This window comes from Leucopleurus acutus (assembly GCF_964270905.1).
Source record: "Leucopleurus acutus genome assembly, chromosome: 17".
NCBI lineage: Eukaryota > Metazoa > Chordata > Mammalia > Artiodactyla > Delphinidae > Leucopleurus > Leucopleurus acutus.
Window position 1 is genome coordinate 68354381 of NC_139159.1, and position 27061 is coordinate 68381441.

The following is a 27061-nucleotide window of genomic DNA, read 5'->3' on the forward strand; positions in this document are numbered from 1 at the left end:
TTCTTGAGTTTAGGAATGCTAGACAACACTTTGGTACTACACTTGGGGGATCATTTTAAACAGTGAAATCACCAACAAAAAACACAAAAGTGGCACTAAACATTACAAAAAGGATGCTTCTTTACAGTCTGAGAGCTGAAACAAGAGGCAAAACGTCACCTTTTTTGACCTCAGCTGGGAATGTACACACTGGGCAACTCAAATATTTTTGCCACTATGCACAAGCACATGAATGAGCACTAAAGTGCCATGAATATTGATTCGGGGGTTACAGTTAAGTTTTAACGAGTAAAATTTGCATATATAGAATCTGTAAATGAGGACTGACTGTATTTACGAATCGTATATCTGATAAGAGTGTAACATCCAGAATATATGAAAAACTCCTAAAACTCACCAACAAAAAGGCAACCCAATTAAAAACTTAGCAAAGGACTCGGACAGACATTTTTCCAAAGACGATATACAAATGGTCGTTAACCACATAAAAGATGCTCAACATCATTAGCCATTAGAGAAATGCAAATCAAAGCCACAGTGAGATATCACTTCACACCTACTAGGATGGTGATAACAATAATTTTAAAAACTGAAAATAAAAGGTGTTGGTGAGGATACTGAGAAATTAGAACCCTTGTATATTGCTGGTGGAATGTAAAATGGCTACAGACCACTGTGGAAAACAGTTTGATGGTTCCTCAAAAAGTTAAACACAGAATTGCCATAAGATTCAGCAATTCCACTCCTAGATACATACCCAAAAGAACTGAAAATAGGGACTCACACTGTGAGTTGTATGCTGATGTTCACTGTAGCATTTTTCTAGCCAAAAGGTGACAACAACCCAAGTGTCCATCCATAAACAGATGAATACACACACACGTGGGCATACACACTGGAATATTATTCAGCCATAAAAAAGAATGAGGGCTTCCCTGGTGGCTCAGTGCTTAAGAATGCCTGCCAATGCAGGGGATATGGGTTCGAGCCCTGGTCCGGGAAGATCTCCCATGCCGTGGAGCAACTAAGCCCGAGCGCCACAACTACTGAGCCTGTGCTCTAGAGCCCACAAGCCACGACTGCTCAGCCCACATGCCTCAACTACTGAAGCCCGAACACCTACAGCCCATACTCTGCAACAAGAGAACCCACCACAATGAGAAGCCCACGCACCGCAATGAAGAGTAGCCCCCACTCGCCGCAACTAGAGAAAGCCCGCACGCAGCAACGAAGACCCAACACAGCCCCCCAAATAAAAATAAATTTATTAAAAAAAGAATGAAATTCTGCTATATGCTACCATATGAATGAACTTTGAAAACACTATGCTAAATGAAATAATTCCGACATAAAAGGACAAGGATTGTATGATTCCACTTATTTGAAATATCAAGAATAGGCAAATTCATAGAAACAGAAAGTAGATGAAAAGTTACCAGGGGTTGTAGGGAGGGGGCAATGGAGAGTTATTGCTTAACAGTTACAGAGTTCTGTTTGGGATGATGAAAAGTTTTGGAAATAGTGGATACTGTTGCCCAACACTGTATATATAATTAATGCCATTGAACTGTACACTTAAAAATGGATATAATGGCAACTTTTGTTATATTTTACCATGATTTTTTGAAAATTCAGTTAATAAAATGAAAAAAAATCACTGAAAACTACTAATCACTGCTAACTTTTATTTTGTATTCAAGGACACAGTTAACCAGGAGAAGAGGGTTCTTTGCTCTGTCAAATAAATATATTTAAAAGCTAGCAAACATCAGAGCAGATTTAAGTGTCAAGTCTTAAGAGACTGGGGAAAAATTACTAATAGTTATTTACAGTTATACAAAGTTAACATATTGCAAGGGAAACATAATATAAATATATTCAAAGGTTTCATTTCCAATACTTGACATTTCAAATTTTGAAAACATTAAAATTATTGTCAAACAAAACTCAGACCACATTAGCAATGATTTAAAAAAGGGAGCAATTTAATCATTATAATACAGAGTGCTTTAAGAAGTTTTTAAACGTGTAAAAGAAAGAACAGTTTAGTGCATTAAATCGTTACTGTCTTTACATTGCTTCTCTTAAAAAAAGTTAACAGTAGTATGAAAAAGCCACCCACAAAGCCAGCTGTTTGAATGAAGAAATAAGCTAAATTGCAGCATTTTGGAATTACTAATAAAGCTATAGTTAAAAAATGAAAAGTTTATAAAAATGAAAGCAGCATGCATAGTCAAGGCTTTTTCATAACATTTTCATTAGATGACAAACATTTAGGTAAAAACAAGAGCTTAATATTTATTATTCATTAAATTAGATAAAATAAACTGGCCAAGCCCACTACATCTGGTCATTCAGAAAAACATTTTAAAATCCAAAGCTAAAGAAACTGAACATTTCTTCTATGAAGAAAGCACATTTTGAAAAATGGTCCTGTAGTCACAAAGGAAAGGGTCCTTCTCAACACGAATGAACAGCACCGGTCTTTACAAAGTTTGAGTTAGGAGGAACTTTCAGTCTCCTGAAATGGCAAGAGTTAACAGTGAACACTGCCGTGTTCATAAGTGAGAAGCTAAGTTTTACCTCATTCTGATCAGTTCAGAATTTTTTTCTTTATTCATTGAAGTTGTTACACAAAGTAGAATTTCACCAAAAGATAATTCTTGAAAATTCTGATCTGTCACCTGTACAAAATTTCTGATTTCTATACGATTGTAAGAAAACACTAAGTTAATATTTACTACATGGTTCTTTTTCACATTTTTGGTACAATATTTATTTCAGAGTTTCACCCTATTCAAATTCTTATGCCAGTTTCTTTCCCTTCTTCAGTACTGATTATGTTCGGTTTAAGAAAAAGCTAATTCAATTTCTAATGACAAAAAGTAACAGAGTATTACAAGTAGTAATAGTGGTATCCATGAATGTGTTCAATGAAAGATCCAATCATTAAGCGCCAATGATACCACAAAACCTTCTTGCTCCAATATGTCCACAGCCTGTTTTTCACTTACGCTGTAATTACATAAACCCACGCACAACTCCTTAATCTTAGTGCAGGGCCTGAGAAATGAGACATAGAAATAAATCAGATTTTTCTTTTTCCTGCTTCAAACAAGTTTTACTCTGTAAAATGTTTGGTCACTCAAAGCTATAATCTTAATCATATATCAAAGAATACAGGCAATAAGGCCCATCTTACGAGACATACAGTATTAAGCTGAACAGAATATGAGGACAAGCTCTAGTGGTCATTAAACCCCCTCAGAAAGTCTAAGAATCAGAATGTCTCCATCATATCAGAATAAAAATGCACTTCATTGAAATGTGACTGCTTACAAGTTGTTTTAATTAGTGTCCTGTGTGCGCTGCAGGACTTCTGCCGTCTGCAGCAGTTTAACTTTGACACAACATTGAGTCCCACTGTTTTTGGGTATTGGATCCTATTTTTTGAGATTGTGTATGCCCCCAAACGTTTTCAGTGTCATCAAAGATTGAGCCCATTCACAGTAAACCAGACATCTGGAGTTGAAGAATTGATTCTCCTCCAACGTTTTAGGCAGCTATAAAAGAAAAACATAATAAAAAACTAAAATTTTAAAGATAACCATATTTTAACATTTACCACTTTTAGAAACAAAAACGATTAAAATACATCCTCTGTATTTGCTTATTAATCCTGAGATCACTTGCCATATGTATCTTGTGTAATGCAGATTTTGTGTGCAACTCCAGTGTATATGTTCTGCATATACCAGATTTGCTTATAGACGTTTTTTACCTACATGTAATAATTTATAAAAAAATATTAGTTGGAAGTATATATTTCATTGTATTCATAATAGACTATGAAATCTAAAGACTTTTATATATGGGGCTAGCTTGTGCAAAAGACATATGTGTTTATCACTTTTTTGCAGTAGCTGTTTTGGAAAGGTTTTGGTTACTTTTTTTTTTTGGTAAATTAAACCGTATCTAAATGAAGAAGTAACTGTTTAGAGGAAATTTATGGTGAATCCTTTTATAAGATGAAAAATTATTTTGTTAAGCCAGTGATAACTTGGTAATTAATGAGTTTTATAATTTTAGACTTTTGCGTATTTTAAAATTAGAGCATGCCAATATAGGTACCACAAAAGTACATGTATAACATATACGATACAATTTTTAAAAAACCATGCATGGCTTTGTGTGAATTTTCTGACCCTAGTGTCCATTAGCGTATTGATATATAACTTAAGAATTACCCACACAAACTTAAAGTAAGGTCAAACTAAGCTGTACAACAAAGTTCACATTATTTTTAGAATGAGATTACAACTTCCTCCAAAATCACTGCAGAGCTTACTACTACAACAATGACAACAATTCACTGCAGCAACAAATTTGTTGATTCAGTCTTGGCCGAGTGCACATTCTTGTGTTTAGCAACAACAACAAAAAAGCCTGTAAAAAATATTTTCTGCATCTGGGTCAGAAGAAAGCCTGTCCTGAAGATTTCTGACATAAGGAAATGGAGGGCTGCGTTTCAGGATAAAGCCATACAAGACTGTTTAACTTCTTGTGACTCACAAGGATACATTATGCTCTATAACCTGGAGTGAGATTCATTCTAAAATAAGTGCATTTTTAGTCTCATCTGTTTTTCTGCCTGAAAAAAAAAAACTGTTAATGAAAAGAATATCTGGAAAAAAAGAATATCTTGCTTACTGCCAAGCAATAAGAATAGTGCCTGGTACATATTAAGCTCTCTATAAATAATTGTTAAAACAAAATAAATAAAACCAGGGAGGAAGGCATGGGGGAATTAAAGAAATTCTGTGTAGAATAAGAGAGCATAAAAGTAGCAGATGGGGTAGGGATGCAAAAAGCTATGGAAGTAAGTATAATAAATATGCTCACATGATGAGGGTCTAAGCCTCTTTTCCTCCCCTGCTGTTTCAGAACACTGCAGTGATTTCTGACAACAAGGTGCTTTTGGACTGATGGACAGATACAAACACTTCATGACAATTGCACTGTTTTTAAAAAAAGTACAGTCTTATCCTAGAACACTCTAAAACAGAGAGTAGAAAAGAAGCAAACTATGCTACTGAATTCCAAAAGTATTAAGAATTCAAGTTCTAACTCCAAATCAGGTATCTGGATTTGCAACTACAGTGAAATTTTAATTAATCCAATCTATAAAAGAATTAAGAGTTAAGGAACAGGCCAAACCTTTCAAATTTAAAGCATATATACTTGCACTTTTATGCCTACAGAGAGATATTTTTAACTTAATAATGTGTTTCTGCTGGTAGCAGGTTTGTTTTATATCAAATAAGGAAAAGACATTTTAGGCAATTGAGTTAATTTAATATAAAATCTGTTATTTACCACTGATCCCTAAAACAGAAATAATTTATATCACAGTTTTCAAAGACAGATGCCACCTAAGCAAACATGAATTTATATATTGCTTAAAACAGACCTTTGGCTTTTAATAGAAAAAAATTGAATAATTTTAATACTTCAAGCATTTTAAACTCTAGTTAAAAATCTAATAGTTTGGGGGGCAATACAATGAATAAAGAAAGAGAGATAGCCATTTTCACCTAGTTTCCTAAAACTGAGCAATCTTCACCCCTGTGGTAAGTCTTTCCTTCGGTATACTTTTCCCCTTCTTTTTAGTTTTCGTTTTTGAATTCTTTCCTTAAACAGGCAAAAAATGAAGCTTTAGTGAAGGAGGGTTGCAAGAAATACATTTTAGTTATCTTTAGTATGTGTGAATCCCCAACCCGCCCACCAGTCTTCCTTCTTCGAGAATGGGTAACTTTCCCTTAAAACAAAGTAAAGAACATTTCACATAAAAAATAATTAAGGCAACATTAAACTCTACATAATAAACATAACCATCACAAGAATCAGACTACACATGATAATCGTATCTCTTGGCTATACTCATGGCACCTAGTCCTCTTATGAGGCATAAGAGAAACTATTTTAGAAAAAATCCGTCAAAAGTGACGATGACAAATACGAGGTGACTGTGCTAAATGTATGTGGTTGGTGAATGCACACGCAGCTTAACAACTTACATTTCAGTCATCTGATTTAGAAAGCTTCCGCTTCACATGTCGTGGGGGTTCCCAAGTGTCACTGTCATCTGTTTCTTCTTCATCCTCTTCCTGATCATCAATAACTTCATCTTCCTCCTCATTTTCCTCAAATAATTCTATACCTAACTCTGATCTTCTCTGTCTTTCAGCAAACCATTCTCTGACCTGCTCGTAGCCCATATGTGATTTGTTAACAAGTTCATCGAGGTCTTGCTCATTAAGAAATTTGTGCTTCAGGTAATAATCCTTAAGTATTGCAGTTCCAGTTTTAAATTTGATGAGGGACGGCCCCCTGTCCCAGTTGTTCATTCTCTTGCTTCCTCTGGGCCGCCCGCGAGGTCTTCCTCTTCCCCTTCCTTTGGGTCTCCCTCTCCCCCTTTTTCTAAGAGAAGACAGACCGTTCATACTGCTTGAATTGGCGCTTTGATAGTAGTAGTACCATTTTAAGTTTCCATTTTTCCAAGCATAACGGGTGTCCCCAAACCAACTAACTATGTCTGTTCTAGCAAGCCCACTTTCTTCAGCCAACTTGTCATACTCTTCTGGTGACGGCCACTGTGTTCGGACAAATGCGCTTTTAAGCATGTGCAACTGCTCGGGTGTTTTTTTACATATTTTGCCTGTACTCCCTGACTTAGGTGCACTAGACTCATCTCCAGGAGAAGTTTCTCCAGTTTCTTCTTTGGAACTACCTGCATTGCTTTCCTCTATTTCTCCTTTCTCTTCCTTTAAAGCTTTTGATTTCTTCTTCTCTGTAAACCAAGCATCAATTTCCCTTCTGGTAAGTTTGGTTTGCGCTCTTAACCTATTTAATTCTTCTTCTGTAAGTACGGAGCTGTTGAGAAAACTTGCCTGTAGGGCACGAAGCTGCTCTGCCGTCTTCTCTTTAAACTTTTGGGGAGTAAAGTCTGGAAAAGGATTCCAGGATTGTTTCTGCTGTGAAGTAACAACAGTTGGGGATTCCGTGGTTTCATCACTGGAGTCTATGATAATAGTGGCGGAGGAATCATTGTTGAGATGTAAGCACTGATTACTCTTTGAATTTCTCTGGTTGTACCTTGTGTCACTAAACCATTTTTTAATCTCTCCTTTTGTCAGCCCTGTGATTTTCATAAGTCTGATAATTTCGGAATCATGGGGAAACTGATTCTTTAGGTAGCTAACTTTTAATTCTGCCAGTTGCTCTTTAGTCTTTTTTGCCCGAACGCTGAACGCATCAGGGTTCGCCACTGCAGTCTCATTTTTTACAAGCTGAGAGGATGGGGCTCCTGCTGCTGCTGGCTTGGTCTCTGCAGTAGGCTGAGTGGCTGGGAGCTGACTTTTCTGTGCGTTTGTTTGATTTGGAACCCCTGCCACTGTCAAGGCTATAGGTGCTGCTACTGGCAAGGTATTCGTGCCAGCCACTTGGGTAAGGACCAGACCTGGCTGGCCAACTATTTGGCATGTCTGTAAGATAGATGGTAAACCATTACTCCCTGTGGAAATGTGGGTGGGGATGACAGTTATGGTCTGAGGTACAGTGTGGACTGTTCCGTTGAATTGTTTTCTTCTCGCCTCCTCTACTTCCTCGGGAGTCCAGCTAACACCATGTTTTAGACGTTGGGCTGAAAACCATATCTTGATCTGTTCCTCCGTATATTTTGCTTGGGCAGAAAGAACAGTAATTTCTGACATTGTTGGATAAGGGAATTTGTTGTAGGTGTTAAGCAAAAGGGGGTTGTTATCCAATGCAGCATTGTAGGTAGGAATGCTATTAACAGGGATGAGGACTTTGGGAATCAAATTGGAATTCTGCTGAGCTGATACAGCAGTGATAACCTGTGCTAACCCAGGAAGAACTGCTGCCGGGGTCACAACTGTGCTGGCAGTATTTGGATGTATTCTGTTTACAATGGAAGTACTTGTATTCGATTCAGAAGCTGAAGAACTTGGATTTTCCACAGTTCCTTCACGGTCTGGTTTGATTTCATTCTCTTTCTCTTCCGGAACGTCCTCAACTGAATTATGATGAACTGTAATCCGTTTGTTCTCCACTTTATTTTTCATCATTTTCATGATAGGAGTTTTACTGATAGATATTCCCGAAGAAGAAACTTCTGTCGATTCAGCTTGCTCTGAATTCTCCTCTTTAACAAAACTACCATCAAAAGTCAGATCATTTATTGTTTGTTCAAAGATTGTCTGGTTATTTCGTTTCACCATAGTCAACTTGAAATTTTCTTCTCCCGGGTGATATTTCAGATTATGCTCGGAAAGTGCATCATACCTTTTGGTAAGAAAATTGCATTCGACACAAACATAGGATGAATTTAGCACTACATTGGGATGTTCTGAATCCACATGAAAAGTAAACATATTTAGATCTGGAGTTTGAAAAGTACAATATTTACATTCATAGCCACCTTCAACTTTTTTATTTTGCTGATTGTCAGAGTCTACGGATTCATGAACTTCTTCATCACTTGAGATACTCTCTGCTCTGGTGTTTTCTACAGGTGTAAGTACAGGAGGACCTTCATCCAAATCTGATATCAGCTCGAGGTCTGGATCCTGTTCACTGGCAAGGACCATGCAGGGTGTTGTGGATTTTCGCCTGCTTGCCATTCTGATGTTATGGGGGAAATCTCAGTGGTGATTAAAAAGCATTGGGGCTTAAAACTGTTCAGTATTCTTCATTTGAAAACAATGGCTTTTGGTTCTTCAAGTCTGTCTTTGTGCTCAACAAGTCTCATTAGCAGCTTTTTCATGGTGCTATCAAGTAAAGAGCTTATGGTTGGCAAATAAAATACTGCTGAACTGCTGAAATTTTTGAAGCACAACTCCAATCACCTACATTAAGATAAATTAAAAAATGTTTTTAAATGAGTGATTATGATCTATTAAGCAAATTACAGTTATATTTCACTTACATGAAGTTGTTGGAGAGCTCAGTTATAAAGATGTAGAATAAGACCAGACCAGGAAAAAAGTCCTCTAAGGGTCAAAATAGATGTCTCCAAGCCAACTCACTTTAGGTCATGTACTGTACCTCATGGGTCAGCCCACGGGCTTGTTTATTTGGATTTTTTAGGTAGCCAGCTATACATTGGAAGGGAAGGGGGAAAAAGAGTCTGCTTCGGCAGGCATACTAATATCAGTGTGAAATGATAATCTGTTAACAGGGGAGGAACTTTAAAACTATAAAAGCAGCCACAGATACTCAAGACTATGACCACTAAGTGTATAAGAAATTCAATCCATCAGTTATGCCCGCTTCTTCCTCCTGGTCTGTCTTATCCCCAAAGCATGCCCAAGTATGGCAAAAGCAACAAAGGCAGAATATAAATGATCAAAGTTTTCAGAAACATTATCTTAATCATTCTCCACAATGCTATCAAAATTGGTAAAACGTATCTAATCATGTCAGTCTCCTGACTTCAAGCTTATGATGGGTCCCCAGTGCTGAAAGAATGAAGTTCAAACTCCTTAAGCCACATGTAGTTCTCTTCACATCCTGGCTGCAACCTCAATTTCCTACCATCTCCTATTTCTTTATGTTTTAGGCACAGAGCAAAAACGATTGCTATTCTAAGGACTCTCAGTGCAGGCCATTCCTTGTGCCAGGACACTTGTTTGTGCGCTGGGTGTGATGACCTCTCTATAAATCTGCCTGATAGATCACCTTCTCCCCTTAGCTCGGCCCAACCTCCTCCCCGGCTTATTTTCTAGTCTAGAACTTACCATATTGTACCAGAGGAATGTTACACTTCTGTCCCGAAACCTACAGTTTCCTTATTCATTTTTTCCTTCTTTTTTAAAGTAATAGCTTTTTTGAGACATAGCAAAGCTCCTGAAACTGTGGATGGAGGCAACTTCCTTTATGTCTTCAATCTAAGCTCTCCCAGCTGAGCTATCTTGGCTGACTTCTCATACATTTCTATATCTCCTTTTGCATACAGAAGCCTGGAAGTAGAGACTCACTAAATGCTTATTAACCTGAACTAGGGATTTCCCTGGTGGTCTAGTGGTTAGGTTGCAGGCTTTCACTGTTGTGCCCCGGGGTTCAATCCCTGGTTGGGGAACTAAGATCCACCCCCCCCTCAACACACACACACAAAAAACCACTTCCAACCTGAACTAGAATGAATAGGAAAAGAGTCCTGTAAAATTCAAAATGCCCTAAGGGCATCACCATGGAAAACGTAGCTGAAATTCACAAGAATGACCTTGAATCATCAAGAAAAAGTGAGTTATGTTCATACAAATACATTTTAATACTTTTGCACCCAAAATAGTTAAAATACAATTTTCATGCTAAATCAAAGTTGGCGTGCTTCTAAATTCTAAACCAAATGAAAATGAATACAGTAAGTGGTATCACTTATTTTGTACCACGAATTGGAACTATTTTCATTTACTAGCATAATCCTTGTCCTAGCTGAACTGAGGAGAAAAAGTTTATTTCAAAGATTATAGCAAAACTAGGTCTCCATGACTCAGTAAAGGGAGAAACATTTTTAGGAAACAGAGCTGTCCAAAGAGAGAATGTCCTGCCTTTGAAGGTGGTAAGATCCTCCTCACTGGGATTATTCAAATATATACTACATATCCATTTGATGGATCCAAGCAACAGGTGGAAAGTTGGACCAAAAGTCAGACTAAATGTCCTGATTTCCCATATTACACAATAAAGAGCATCAGCTTAGTAATAATAATGGTATCAACAATCCAAACCCCACTCTCAAAAGTGTTAGTGTTCTTTTTTTTCTATAAAAAATCTTTGGGGATTCCCTGGTGGCGCAGTGGTTGAGAGTTCACCTGCCGATGCAGGAGACACGGGTTCGATCCCCGGTCCGGGAAGATCCCACATGCCGCGGAGCGGCTGGGCCCGTGAGCCATGGCCGCTGGGCCTGCACGTCCAGAGCCTGTGCTCCGCGGTGGGAGAGGCTACAACAGTGAGAGGCCCGCGTACCACAAAAAAAAAAAAAAAAAAAAAACAACTTTGATTTCTAAGGGAACATAAAGAAATCACTGAAATTTAAAATGATTTCTTAACTAAATGTTATAAACTAAGATAATACCATCTCTCCTACTCAGTTTAATAAGGAACACCACTGTTTTTATCATTTTTTCCTCATTAGAAACAGGGAATTCCTCAAATAAGACTTTAAGCAGAACAGTAACCAATGAGCAGCACCCACATTTTTAACAGTGAAGGAGAATTGCTGAAAGGCAGGGGAGTAAGCTATTTTGTGACTGTTATTCTCATAGAATCTTAGATTATATTTAGTTAGGGTATATTAACAGCCAGAAGTCAAAGATAGCGGGGTTTTTCTTGAAACTACATTTCCTGAAAATGGTGGTTTTCAAACTTTTTGTTGTAAGCAGGACAGCCCTTTCTTCAAACAAAATTCTATGAGAAGCCTAAGTGCAAAACTGATTAAAGAATATAGCCACTGGTCGGAGAAGTATAGAAGCTAAACTACTTCCTGACCCCATCCCACGGACCCCACAATCCCTACTTCCACCTCTGATGGGTTCTGAGATGTGTCTGAAGTCTTTGCCTTAAAAATGTAAATACTGGGGCTTCCCTGGTGGCGCAGTGGTTGAGAGTCCGCCTGCCGATGCAGGGGACACGGGTTCGTGCCCTGGTCCGGGAAGATCCCACGTGCCGTGGAGCGGCTGGGCCCATGAGCCATGGCCACTGGGCCTGCGCGTCCGGAGCCTGTGCTCCGCAACGGGAGAGGCCACAACAGTGAGGGGCCCGCGTACCGCAAAAAAAAAAAAAAAAAAACGTAAATACTTTTATCAAAAATCCTCAGCTTGCCAGTGCTAAGTGAAATGTGAAAGCTAAAGTGAATTTAATGTGTACTTTCAGGTTGTTTCACTCTAAAAGGCAGGACTGGAGCGCCCAGGAGTAGAACAGAGTAACCCATACTAATAAAAAGATACAGAAGAGAAACCTGAGGAGCTCAGATCCCTTTATTATTCTGGTTCTCTAGCTCTTGGGTTAAACTTCTTACTTTTTATCCTATCTAGTATAAAAATAGGAACATGCTATGAAATTATTACTTTTATTTCTTTTCCTTATAGTTCACTAGCTCAGGATGGTCAGTTTGTAAGAACTGAAACAGATAAAATTTTAAAACGTTAATTATTTTTTGCTAAAGTCATGAAAATTACAAAATATTCATGTATTATTATCTAATGATATATACACACAATTGTGCTTTTTCCTTTGAAAGCACTGGTCTTTGAAAGGAATTTGAAAATTTTAAATTATAAATTAAATTTATTTAAATTAAATATTTTAACTTAAATGTATAATTTGAAAATTATAATTAAATTTAAATAAGCTACTTAAAAGAAAGGCTTAAGGGCTACCCTGGTGGCGCAGTGGTTGAGAGTCCGCCTGCCGATGCAGGGGACATGGGTTTGTGCCTCGGTCTGGGAAGATCCCACATGCCGCGGGGCGGCTGGGCTCGTAAGCCATGGCCACTGAGCCTGCACGTCCGGAGCCTGTGCTCCGCAACGGGAGAGGCCACAACAGTGAGAGGCCCGCGTATCGCAAAAAGAAAAAAAAAGAAAGGCTTAAAAAAAAATCTTCAGTAATGCAAAAGACTAAAAATCTGATTATTTTGAGTAGCCTAGGTTGCCTCAACCTGGATTACTTCTATACTCAACTACATAGACCTGAGAAATACTCTTTCCTCTTCACTTCTAAAACTGTTTGCTCACATTTTGCTAACAAAACCAGAGTCAATATATTATTTAACATATTTCCAAAGGGAGACTAAGAGTTTCCAAAAGAGCCTCAAGATTTGGTCCAATGGCTCAATTCTATTATTATGATATAACCTAAAAATAAATCAAAGCACAAACAAGGGCATCCTCGTGGTCCTTATTATAAAGTCATGTTCTGGGGGGTAAGCAGGGACCTCAGCACAACCGTCCCTTTTTTTTTTTTTCTTTTTTACCAGTACGCGGGCCTCTCACTGCTGTGGCCTCTCCCGTTGTGGAGCACAGGCTCCGGACGCGCAGGCTCAGCGGCCATGGCTCACGGGCCCAGCCGCTCCATGGCATGTGGGATCTTCCCAAACCGGGGCACGAACCCGTGTCCCCTGCATCGGCAGGCGGACTCTCAACCACTGCGCCACCAGGGAAGCCCAATCGTCCCATTTTTTATGGAAGAAGAAACCCAGGCCCAGGGGGATAAGTTCACAGAGGCTTTGTGGTGTAGGGTAAAACCACAGGTTTTAGAGTCTCCTCTGTCACTTAGTAGTTAGGTGACTGGAAAAGTTACCCAATATCAACTTCATATCAACCTCAGTTTTCTCACCTATAAAACCAAAATTCTTCAGTTCAACAAATCTACTGAACAACTATTTGTTGAAGGTCAACCACGTGCCAGGCACTGTGTTGGGCACTTGGATTACAGCAGTGACCAGGACAGATCATCTCTGGTCTGCCAGATTCTAGCAGTTGAGCAAGGAAAACAGGCAGTAAACAATTACTTAGACTAACTATGATCAACGCAATGAGAGACGAAGTATCGGGAACTATATAAGCACACTACAGGAGGCTTCTAGAAAAGAAGCAGAGAATGCTGCCCTGGAGAAAATAAGAATACTGGTATCCTACCTCAGAGGCTGATCAAATAAAAATGCTTCACACACTCTGATATACAGCAGGTGCCTAACTAATGCTTTTTCCCCCAGTCCCTGAAAAATTCTTTTCGGAATAAATAAATACCATTTATTTACTATTATTCTCTTTCTTTCTATCTCTCAAGCAACATAATCAGCTGACAAGGCACACAAGTTGAACGAAAAAGCAAAAGGGGTTAAAAATACAGAATAAGAATTTCCATGGTGTGGTTTCAATTCATCTCCTTTCATCATTACAGTGCAGTGGAGCTGAAACAGGAAAACTGCCATATAAAAATTTCTATTAGCTGACAGGCATCTCATCCTCCCTTTGAAAGTCAACTCAAAAAAGCTTAAAATCAATTTGCAGAAGCTTGCACTATTTACCTATAAAAGAGGGTTAGAGTTTAGTTGCACAACTGAGGAGCTAGGTGGCTTTGCAGTTAAAACATAATTAAAGTGAAGTCTGCCAATAAAAGAAAAAATCATGCTCTAAATGCATCCAGCACTGTAAATATAATTATATTTGAATGCTATTTTCAGTTACTCTTTCAGTAGAGAAATACGTTAAAAAAATAAATGATCAAATCCATTACACTGCCATTAAAAATGATATTCAGGGCTTCCCTGGTGGCGCAGTGGTTGAGAGTCCGCCTGCCGATGCAGAGGACATGGGTTCGTGCCCCGGTCCAGGAAGATCCCACGTGCCGCGGAGTGGCTGGGCCTGTGAGCCATGGCCACTGGGCCTGCGCGTCCAGAGCCTGTGCTCCGCAACGGGAGAGGCCACAGCAGGGACAGGCCCGCGTACCGCAAAAAAAAAAAAAAAAAGATATTCAAAAAAGTAATTAAGGAATATGGTAAAGTATCCATTTACTGTTAAATTTTTAAAAATCAGAACAAAATTTGTATATTGATTATAAAATAACTATGGGAAAATATGTATGCATGTGGACAAAGACTAGATGAGAACATAAAAAATGAAATTTTCACATGAGATTATGGGTGAAATTTTTTTATGTGTGGTATTTACAAGTTTTCTTTAATATTGTTATGATATTGCTTTACTGTAAATACAACAAACAATAGTTTCAAGGCCTTAAAACTGCAAATAGACTAAAATATTTCTATGGTCATTTGTCTCAAGCTGGAAACAAAGCTTACTTTCTATTTTTAAAGCAAAAACATGTGCTACATAAAGGTTTTTTCAGGAGGAAGAAGAATGAGTGTGTACAGCATTCAGGGGTATTCCAGACGTCTTTGGGGACTGCTGCCCCACGGTAGAGAAGTCAGACTGGTTCTAAGAGCCCGCAAGACCACACATAATCTCCAGGGTGTAGATATAGGCCAAGCCAATTTCCATGGTTCTGTCTGCGCACTGGTTCTTCTCCGGAGGGTAGGGTGCTCCTTAATCAATTCATGATTCTTAACTCATGAAAATAATTACATGAAATTTTCTCTGCAGAAAAGCATTTAGTGAAAGCAAAATTTATTTCATCACAGAATAAAAATCTGGAGCAGTTCTAAGAGTAGTTCTTCTTACATGGCTCTCCACTATATTCTCAGGGCCAAACAGCGCCTATTAAGACTCCAATAATATTTGCTGGGGAAAAAACAAGCTTTAAAATATATGTGTATTGTGTATTATAACCTACATTCTACTTCATTAAGCACTCATTTATAGAGGAGCTATAAAGAACAGCTGTGCTCGCTTTACAGTACTTTCACTGGTAAAATCCTTACTAATAAAATTACCTTAGTCCCTAGAATACGAAAACATGCTCAAATATAAAACACTATTTATTAAAACACAGCAATGGATATTCAACAAATATTTACCAATATCTATAATTCTACCATAACAAATCAGTTTTATATCTAAATTATAGTGTATATCTAAATTTGTAGACTATATAAAAATGAAACAAGGATGATAAATTCATTCAAAGAATTAGTCCTGCAGTAGAATTCAGAAGAAAAGGCACAGTTCTTATAGAGATAGCAAATGCAAATTTGAACTTAGAATCATTATTTCTCTATAAGAGAAAACTATATTTTAATGATATTCTATATTTTTAAAGAGATTTAAAAACAGGTTCTCAATGTAATACACTATAAAAAGTTAGTGAATTGTTTCAAATTCTATGCTTAGTGCTAAAAAAAAAGTTTAAAAAATTTTATAACTAAGTAGGTCCATAGCTACACTGAATTTCCAAGCCTCTATTTTTCTGACTGTCTTGTACTTTAAATTAAATGATTAACAGTTTATTGGCCTAGTTAGCCACAAAGGCATGTTATTTTGGTAAGATTTTATGCGAATAAAAACAAATTTTGTTTTTAGGCCAATTCTGGGTCAAATAAGAACATTTAGAAGATAACTATGATTTTTAAGTACTGTGTTAGTTTTGACCAAGTACCAACTAAGTAAAACTGTTCTTAGGACAACTAAAATATACAAACGAAGAATCCTTTGAAATGTGTATTTATACCTATCCTGAGAACTCTTAGGACTCTGTATTCTATTTAGTTTCACTTCTCCCTCTCTGAGTCAGAGTTCTGTTTAGCCAGCTGAAAATACTTATTTTTACATGTTTGTATTCAAACTAAAAGTTACAAATCCACCAAAATCACAGAATGCCTGAAATAACAGTAGGAACAAAGAATAATGGACTCAAATTAAAACAAATGCTATCTACCATGTTTTTTCAAAAAAAAAGTGTCCAAGAGGATACTTTTTTTAATTACAAAATTTTTCTTTGGTCTTTACAAACTTGAGGCATTTTTCAAAGCTAAAATATAAAAATATTTAGAAACAAGAGTCAAGTTCTCAAAAAAAAAATTAAATGAGCGATTTGTCAACCCAAATTTGTACCCACAACAAACGTTTGTAAAAATTACTGTAACCTAGAATTATTACCTAAGAGATAAGTCTCAAGAAAATTGCCAAAATGGTCTCAAAATAATAAAACTTCAAGTATCAAGGTGAATACAGACGGGAGTGAATGTGATCCAAGTAACAGCATCTAAGAAACTGTGGCCAAAGATTATCTAATTTCAGAAGATCCCTTTGCTAATGCTAATTAAGGCTTAAAGGGTTAGAAATTCTATCCTCTCTACCTGTTTTTTTTTTCTACCCGAGAAAGAAAGCCAACTTTAACGCTGCTAAAGATTAAAAGAAGAATCTAAGCTAGACAGATTTCTCCTGGTAAGCTCTGACCCCAGATTTGAGGAGTGAAATGTCTTTTTGAATGGTCTCTAGGACACTAACATCCTGGTGTTCTACCTTCTGCTGGCATGTAGGTCGGTATGTAACATAATGAGAGTGATATACAAACTAGCCCTATAATGAAATCTCCTGTCTTTATTATTCAAGTTTGTGAATATGATCCAAAAGTAATTTTCGGCTGAAAATAATTTTCCCCTACTTTTCTCAAGGAAGCGTATTAAATCTTTCACAGACAATCTAACACAAGAATGCTATTCTTGATTCTAAGTGAGATTATCATTGAAAGGCTGAAAAGCCATTCATCTGTCCATTATCTTCCCCATTTATAAAATAAAGTAACTGTTACCTATTTCACTCAGGATATAATCATTCAATTTTTAAAAATACTTTAAAGGGGGCTTCCCTGGTGGCGCAGTGGTTAAGAATCCGCCTGCCAATGCAGGGGACACGGGTTCAAGCCCTGGTCCAGGAAGATCCCACATGCCGCAGAGCAACTAAGCCTGTGCGCAACAACTACTGAGCCTGCGCTCTAGAGCCCACAAGCCACAACTACTGAGCCTGCGTGCTACAACTACTGAAGCCCGCGCGCCTACAGCCTGTGCTCTGCAACAAGAGAAGCCACCGCAATGAGAAGCCCACGCAGAGCAACGAAGAGTAGCCCCCGCTCGCCGCAACTAGAGAAAGCCCACGCGGAGCAACCGAGACACAACACAGCCAAAAGTAAATAAATAAAATTAATTAATTAATTAAAAAAATACTTTGAAGGATAACAGTAATTAGTATTGGTAATGTCAACTTGTAAGAACACAAAAAATGAAAGTGAACCACCAAATTAATGGTTATGGAATCTTTCCTAGTACTTTCTGGAATCATATACAATAACAATTGGACTAAATAAATATTTCCAACAGTATAGTATGTAATCTAATGCTTCTTATAAAAGCCAAGTTATATCAGGTAAATAAAATATAATAAGTAATTAAGTAAAAATATATTCAAATATTTAAATAGTGGTATGCCTAACCTAAATCAAAGTATTTAATTATTAATATCTTAAATTTTATAATTGTAATTATTCTTAGAGGACTGTATACTGAAAACATATTTTCAGAAGTTGTTCTTGTAAGTCTTGAAGCATTTTTCTGGATATAGGCAAAAGAACAGTAAAATTTCTAGATCAATTTCCCCACAGAAAAGGTCTCTACCCTCATGACCTTCATTTGTCTGTTTCACCACTATTACCACAGCACCTGGTACAGTGCCTGATACACAGTGGATGTCAGCAAATGTATTGAATAGATTGAAAACTCAATTCTAAATATACCACATAGATTTATTATGAAGTGTGATGCTGTTTCCTTTGAAATTAAAGCAGACAATACTTCTATATTTTTCAAGTTTGAAAGTACATTTCTTGAAAAAGAGTTAAGAATATATCTGCTGCTTTTTTAAGAAAAGCTTTTAAAACTTTAGCCAAATATAGTATCACTATATTAAGTGAGCACATTCAGTATCTGAGTTTTTACCATACCAAAATGATGAAACACATACTTGCCATAGCTTCCTTCGCATTCTGTTCTTTGACACAGAAGGGTGTCCCCTCAAATTAGGAGATGTTTAGCTCAGGCCATCATTACCAACAGGTCCAAAGTACCTATCTGCCATCTCCTACAAAAAAAGTAATATCGCTTTATTATTCTAGATACGATTCAGTCTTATTCGGAAACTTTAAGCTTATGCTTTGGCTTTTTAAAAATAAATGTAATTTTTAAAAAATTTCATTTCCTCACAGAACTTTTAAAAGAATCATCGAAATGCCAAACTCAATCTTAGTAAGAAATTCAAAACTGAAAACTACATTTCAAAATATCTTTATATTTTATAAAACAACCAAGTCACTATTGTACTATTTTCAATAAAAGTTTTCAAAAGGTGAATATATGCAGTCTATAATATGAAAGCTGAGATGAAGAAATTGGGGATTGTAAAAAATTAGTACACAAAAGTTACTATAGACAACTTAGTTAAACTAAGAGTTGGGAGGAGGTGTGTGTTTGTATGTTTACATGTAAGCCTAGTGATATTTGTACCCTAATCTACTACATATTAATTGGAATGAAGTGGATCATTAATGCTGGGGACATGCCAATACTACTTAAATAAATTAGTGGTATTCTACCCCTAAACATATGGTATTAGAATGACTGGTGGTTATTTCATTTTTGCAAGAAAGCTACTACTGAATGGTTTTTCAATCAGTGCATTGTGAAGCATTAGATGGTACAAAATCAAGCAAACTGAAAATTCTCTGAAAACTCAGATTTGTGTCTAAAAATGTTGTGGTATATTATTCAGAGTTGTTAAACCAGTCAGGAAAATTAAGTAAAAACTATAATTGTTTGTCTTATTAAATAAAAGTAAATAATGCTTTTGAAGGGTTGAAGCATTTTTATAATTGTTCTTTAAGCAGAGAAACTCTGAAAACCATAGTGAATGAATATTAAGGAAGATGATTTCCCTCAGTACCTTATCCTTTGATTCCTGCTATTACTACATACAACTTTTATGAAGAAGTTTGTTAAAACTTGACTGGGAACTTCCCTGGTGGCGCAGTGGTTAAGAATCCACCTGCCAATGCGGGGGACATGGACTCGATACCTGGTCCAGCAGGATCCCACATGCTGTGGAGCAACTAAGCCCGTGCGCCACAACTACTGAGCCTGCACTCTAGAGCCCGCGAGCCACAACTACTGAGCCCACGTGCTGCAACTACTGAAACCCGCGCGCCTAGAGCCTGTGCTCCACAACAAGAGAAGTCACCGCAATGAGAAGCCCGCGCACCGCAACAAAGAGTAGCCCCAGCTTGCCGCAACTAGAGAAAAGCCGCACACAGCAACGAAGACCTAACGCAGCCAAAAGTTAGAAAAAAAAGAAAAAAAACTTAGCTGGGCTTGGACTCTACTTGGGAGTGGGGGTTGGTGAAAAAAGAACAATCTCACTGTATTACTATGATAAGATTATTTATATCAGAAGTTTGTGAGTTCTATGAAACACCCCTTAAAACGTGTCATATATTAGTGATTCATCTTGAAGCTAAGGTCAGAGAAACTATGTGCATGTTGGGATGGGTGTTGGGGTGCATGTTGATTAATGTCTACCTGCTAGAGCCAGCCTATTCTAGCATTGCTTATGAAGAGCCCACTTAAATCGAGAAATCATGTAAATATACCAGTTCTTTAGTAAAATACTTGTAGGGTAAGTTAAAGCTTAGGCTGAATAATTACACTATTTTCATGAAAAGCAAAAGAGCATTTTCTTGGTAGACCCAGTGGAGCATCCTGTACTGTCTGCAGCCTGGGATTCTACAATTTCATTTCCTGGTATCTCCTTGTTTGGACACTCCTTAGCCATCCATCTACAAGATGTGGACTAGAAGAGAGGATAGGAAACAGCTGTCAAAGCGGGGAGGTTATTTTCCAAAATGAATTATTAATATTATAGGAAATTGGTAACCTATTTGAATCCATTCTTAAATCACACAGTAATTGCAAGATGTTTTACTGAACCAGAGTCTCTGAGAAGAGCTGCCAAGACATGCAAAGGCACAAGGCAACTAGAGGAGCAACAAATGAGTTCCTCAGCATTTCTGGATGAAAAGCATACTTGCCTGATGTTAGTTCAGGTCCTGATACTGGGAGTACTTTAGGACACCTCTCAAATTCAAAGTATCATTTTAAAATTTAGGAATAGAGTGAACTTAGAAAATTAAATAAGTCATCTCAACCATATACATTATGTAATAAAACAGATCAGTTATTTTGGCAGTAGAGGACAGACTGGAAATAAAGATGAAGAATTTGGGTTTTGGAACCAGAGTGCATGGGTTCAAGTCCCAGCTCTGTCACTTACTAGCTGTGTGGTCCTGGATAAGCCACTTAGCCTGACTGTGCCATAGCCCTGTCATCTGTAAAATGGGGCTAATGATAGTACCTATTTAATAGGGTTGCTGTAAGTATTGAAAGAAATAACACATGTAAAGTGCTTGGACTATTTCCTGGCCCATGGTAAGTCTGCAATTAGATTTTTCTGACTCTTATTTAAGGTATTAACTAAGTTATACAACAAAGAAAGTCTTTGTTTAAATTTTGCTGAATGTTGAGAACTAGCATAGTGTTCTGGGTCAGTTATACTTCAAAAAACAAACAAACTCATAGAAAAAGAGATGAGATTTGTGGTTACTGAGGCAGGATACAGGACTGGGGGGTGGGGGAATTGGATGAAGGTGGTCAAAAGGTACAAACTTGCAGTTATAAGATAAATAAGTACTAAGGATGTACTGTACAGCACGATAAATATAATTAACACTGTTCTATGTTATATACGAAAGTTGTCAAAAGACTAAATCCTAGGAGTTCTTATCACACACACATACAATTTGCTAAATGTTGAAACATTATAAAATATTTTAAAAGTCCACAAAACAATCCATTTTATTTTCCATTTCATACCTCTGAGCATATTAAGCAATGATAGAATAGGCTGGCTTTAGCAGGTAGACATTAATCAATCATAATTTATACCCCCCACCCCAACATGCACATAGTTTCTCTGACCTTAGCTTCAAGATAAATCACTAATATATGACACGTTTTAAGGGGTGTTTCATAGAACTCAAAAACTTCTGATATAAATCTTATCATAGTAATACAGTGAGTGTTCTTTTTTTCCAACCCCCACTCCCAAGTAGAGTCCAAGCCCAGCCAAGTTTTTTTATTATTATTTTATTTATTTATTTATTTATTTATTTTGGCTGCATTGGGTCTTCGTTGCTGTGCGTGGGCTCTTCTCCAGTTGCGGAGAGTGGGGGCTACCCTTCGTTGCGGTGTGAGGGCTTCCCATTGCGGTGGCTTCTCTTGTTGTGAGGCACAGGCTCTAGGTCCGCGGGCTTCAGTAGCTGTGGCTCGCGGGCTTAGCTGCTCCACGGCATGTGGGATCTTCCCGGACCAGGGCTCGAACCAGTGTCCCCTGCATTGGCAGGCAGATTCTTAACCACTGCGCCACCAGAGAAGCCCCCAGACAAATTTTAACAAACTTCTTTTTCACAATATCGGAAGGTAAAAGGGAATAAACTTAGTAAAGAAGAAAAACATAATTATGGGTGAAGTGCTTAGAAATATCAGAATATTCCTATGTCCCTTCATTCCTCACAACAATCAAAAAAAGAGAAAAACCTTTAGGAAGGGGAAAAAGGGAGTCAGAAGTCCTAAGGGAAATATTAAATCACTAAAATTTAATGACAAAGTTATTTTATTTTAAATGATAAATATGTATATGATATGTCTACCATTTTAATGGTTTAATTTTTTACATAAGCTTTGATAAAATGATTTTTAAAAAATCTAAATTTAAAACGGAAAACAAAAATCCTGTGTAAAAAGTGGTTTACTCAGTTTTTACTCCCTTGAAAAAACGTCACTCTTAAACTGCTCATATATACTTGTTTTCCAAAGTATATCATCATATTTGTTCAGACCAAAGGTACATAAGACCATCTTTATACCTTTCAAATACATTATGGGATACTGATTATATAAACTGAAAAGATTAAGTACCCTTTAAGACCAAAACCTGGCAACCTACATAAAAATTTACATAAATATTTACTTTAAAAATTTACTGTATAGGTCTTCCCTGGTGGCGCAGTGGTTGAGAGTCCGCCTGCCGATGCAGGGGACACGGATTCGTGCCCCGGTCCGGGAATATCCCACATGGGCCCATGAGCCATGGCCGCTGAGCCTGCGCGTCCGGAGCCTGTGCTCCGCAACAGGAGAGGCCACAACAGTGAGAGGCCCGCGTACCAAAAAAAAAAAAAAAAAAAAATTAAATGTATAGGGCTTCACTGGTGGCACAGTGGTTAAGAATCCACCTGCCAATGCAGGGGACATGGGTTCGAGCCCTGGTCCGGGAAGATCCTACATGCCGCAGAGCAACTAAGCCTGTGTGCCACAACTACTGAAGCCCGTGTGCCACAACTGCTGAAGCCTGCACGCCTGGAGCCTGTACTCCGCAACAAGAGAAGCCACCGCAATGAGAAGCCCTCAGCAACTAGAGAAAGCCTGCACACAGCCATGGAAGACCCAACGCAGCCAATAAATAAATAAATCTATATTAAAAAAAATTAACTGTATAAAACACAGATCTCCAAAATGTAAATGCAAATGTATATCCTGATTAGTAATTTAATCAGCAGCTGAGTCATGCAAATCTGGTTACTCACGGACTACAACTATTAATATATCAGAGCAACAGTATACAATCATATTAGGGAAACACTGGCTATTATTCAAAGGCTAGTGCCATAGTTTTTTTTCCCTTCAAATAAATGTAATTTAAATTACTTTTGAAATTACATAGGATGACTTAAGAGGATTTTAAGTTAGAAAAAATTTAGACATAAAAGTGAATGTGCTATACTGGCTATTACCACAAACAGTGCAATAGATATTTCTGGACACCTCCCTGAATTGACTGAATATGATATTAGATTAAAAACTAGCTTAGGTACTGAAATTTCAAAACTGTTAATATTCAAATAAATAGAGCCTTTTTTTTTTTTTTTTTTTTTTTTGCGGTACGCGGGCCTCTCACTGTTGTGGCCTCTCCTGTTGCGGAGCACAGGCTCCGGACGCACAGGCTCAGCGGCCATGGCTCACGGGCCCAGCCGCTCCGCGGCATGTGAGATCTTCCCAGACCAGGGCACGAACTCGCGTCCCCTGCATCATCAGGCAGACTCTTAACCACTGCGCCACCAGGGAAGCCCTAAATAGAGTCTTTTGAGCCCAAATCCACAATGCTGCAACGTACATAAAAAGGTTATTTCCTCAGCTACACTTGTAATCATTTTAGTAATTTTAAGAGTACTTCCATTTAAGTAAGTCCCAAATATCACATTTTTGTGCCTATTTACCATTACAAGAAGGAAAATGTATAGTATATCATAACATCACCTTTCAGTCTCAATGTGAAATATAATAACAAAAGGGAGAAAATCTCCAAAATGATCCACCTCACCTATGCTATCAAGTTCATAAATAAAATAATTGTAAAACTTTTTTTCACATTTATTGAAAAAAAGAACTTATAACACAAGTATCATTAAAGGTGAAATAATTGCTGCATCATTCGTGAACTGTCCTCCAATCCAGTGAAATAATCAGCTCACTATAAGGGAGAGACATCTACTAATGAGCGCTCACCAGCACAGGCACATTTATGTTTTCAGCCTTAGCATATTTTCAAACCATCTGGCAGCAATGCCTTTCTGGTTCATCCAGCCTAATCTGGTCAGAATTGAATATAAAACTAGACCTACGTGCACTTTGGGGAAACCAAAGAACAGCACACATGAATAACAATGTTCCAAACATGCAGCTCTAAACTAGTTTATACTTGAAATGTGTTTTTAAAAACATTTCTATTGAAGACGTTAAAGCTCTTTTAAAAAATACTAGAATGGTTCAAGAAATCTATATGAATCAGAGCTGTCATCAGTTATCCAAGTCTTCCTTTAATTCTTTTTTTTTCATTTTAATCCTGATCACTAAATAAAGCATTTGAAGAGATTCTTCTACAAAAAGAGTCCTTGAAAAATGAAATGCTATCAATTCTATATTGAAAGGACCCAAGGTTTGACAACTTATTTTGCACAAAATTAGTCTGCTTAGCCCTAAAATGCTTAGAGTAAGAAGGGAAAAACTAAGAGGAAAAAATATTCATGAAAGCCCTTTTTCTTTTATATCCTGTTACAGCATTATTGTTTTTGGCAGCACTCACATTTCTTTCGCTTAAAATCAAGAGTCAGAATTTCTACTTAAGAATTTTTTTTAAAAAATCTATGAGATATGCTAGGGTCAGTATCTTTGTTAACACCAAATCCTGTTCATCCTCACCACTGGCATAAAAACAAACGACTTTTTCAGGATGATTTTTCAGAAGCAAGGATAATTCACGTAGCACCATATAACACAAGTTAAAGCTTTCAGACAAAGACTGAGAAACAGTGACCAATACCGACAAATCTTAAGGTGCACTCATGTAGGTTATACACAAACATATACTCCAACCCAACAAATAGTCACTATTCCTGGGATAAAGCTGCTTCTTCCTCCCTAACTGGGAACTACTCTATTTCCCAATCCTGTGATTTTCCCTTTTTTGCTATCCTCTCACTCTCCAAGAGAATTGCTTCTTCGTTTCAAGTTACATGCAATCCCAACCTAAACACATTACAAATTCTCTATCAGTTAGTTTTCCTGACATTTTTTTCTCCCCACAAAGATTAGCCTCTTCTCATGTTTTTCTTTAGAGCTGGGGTGAGATGACAGAAAAGCCCTGTGGAATTCCCGCTCTGCCCAATCTCTTCCCCATATGCCTCCTCTATCCATCCCCTCTCCCGCTTCCTAATTCTCCTACCCGAGTCTCTCACTGAAACCTGCCAGAGAGCTGGATCCTGCGCTAACATAAGCTAAGGATATCCAACGGAACCTTTTTCTTCTCTTTATTTTATTTTTTTCTTTCTTTCTTGTATTTTTTTTAATTTATCTTTTTTGTTTTCCTTCTTCTTCTCCAGGGTTTTGCTTTTCCCTTAGTGTTACCCACAGAGAGGTGGGGAGAGACGTATTGAAACAAAGAATTTCAAGTCCTGTTTCCTAGAACTTTGGTGTAAATACGCAGGGAAAGAGCATCCGCCAGGGCTCTTCTTTGCTGCCATTAGACCCCCTTCCTCTCACAGCTCCTTCCTAGCCCTTCATTCCCTGCAAAGACCGGGAGGTTGTTCCCTTCAGGCCCTAAGGCTTGGAGCGGTCCATGGTCAGCCTCCCTCTCTCCCTCCTGAAAGGGACGGATAACATTTACATTCTCTCTAATCAACTTCTCCCTAAGTCCCAGGGCTCCCTCAAAAGCTAATATAGTTCTTAAGGACTCAGCTCTGAGTCTTGCCCCGAAATGGGTGCCCAGCCTTACCCGAAGTGAGGTACAGCCCTTCCCCGAAGGATCTCTCCGGGCTCCAACCCCAATACCAGTGCGCTCAGCTCCAGCAAGAGAATCTCTCCTGACTCTCAGGGAGACTAAGTCCCCACGAGGCCACACGCCCCTGCAGCAGGGCTCCCGACCTCCCCCAGGACCCTCAACATTGCTAGGGTGTTCCATCACTGCGGCGCCTGCCCCCCTTCTAGGGAGACCCAGTCCTCACTTCCTTCAACAATCCCAAGTTGCTCAGCCCTCTCGTAGGCAGGAGGGCTGAAATTTCCCCTTACAGAGCCCACCCCAGCTCCTTCCGCGGCCGCAGAGACCCCGAGAGCGCAAAGGAGGCTCAGGGTCTGTCCCCTGGCGGCGATCCAGGCCCAGGAAGGCCGGGTCCCTGCCCCTTGGACGCCCCGCGCCCATCCGCCTGGCCACCCGCCGCGCCGAGCGCGCTTAGCTCTCCGGGGTCTCTGCCCCGGGGCCGCCCTCCCCCGTCCGGCCCGCCGCGGACTCTGCGCCGCCGGTCCCCACCCGTAGCCCCGGACGCCCTGGGCCGCTGGTCGCGGAGCCCGCTCGCGCAGCTACCTGCAGGGGCCGCCGTGCCTCTCAGAGCCCCGCCGCCGCCATCTTGCATTTCAAACCGGCTGCACTCTTCAGGGAGTCAACTTTGACCTGTGAACCCTACACCCGGAACCGCTCGGCGGGTCGGCTCACGGCTTCGGAAGCTCTGCGAACTCCGCGGAGCGTAGGGAGTCGGGGGTGGGGGTGCGAGGCGAGGCGCGCGCCCCAGCAGCCGACCGGGGGCGGGAGCGGGGGTAGGGGAAGAGCCGGCCCAGGCGGCGCCCTCCCACGTGCGCGCGCGCGCGCCCTCCGCGCGCCCCCACCCCGCTCCGTGCCTGGCTCTCCACTCCCGGACCCTCCTGCTTCCCTGGGGTCCGACCCGGCCCTCTGCAGGCCTCTGCCTCACGGCGGGAGGTAGGGAACCGTCCCGCCCCTCTGTCAACAGAAGCCCCGCCCAGGTCTACGGAAGCCCCGCCTTATGTCAACAGAAGCCCCGCCTTCTCCCGGTCTCGAAGTGGCCCCGCCCCTTGCCG

General features: G+C 39.0%; 1 protein-coding gene across 2 annotated transcripts; it reads right to left on the reverse strand.

Annotated features, from left to right (window-relative positions):
• Window positions 1-1716: 1716 nt before the first annotated feature.
• ZHX1 (zinc fingers and homeoboxes 1) lies at window positions 1717-26860 on the reverse strand. 2 transcript variants are annotated; one of them, XR_014326880.1, is made up of 5 exons: window positions 26553-26860; window positions 18498-18614; window positions 6078-8927; window positions 5595-5691; window positions 1717-3563 (listed from the first exon to the last, which is right to left on the reverse strand). XR_014326880.1 is itself a non-coding variant. In XM_082858982.1 (4 exons), the coding sequence occupies exon 3, from the start codon at window positions 8700-8702 to the stop codon at window positions 6081-6083; it is 2622 nt and encodes an 873-aa protein (XP_082715108.1). In that variant the 5' UTR covers window positions 8703-8927; window positions 18498-18614; window positions 26553-26860; the 3' UTR covers window positions 1717-3563; window positions 6078-6080. The 2 variants fall into 2 exon arrangements, 1 of the variants encoding a protein (XP_082715108.1); XM_082858982.1 differs by lacking the exon at window positions 5595-5691.
• Window positions 26861-27061: the final 201 nt, after the last annotated feature.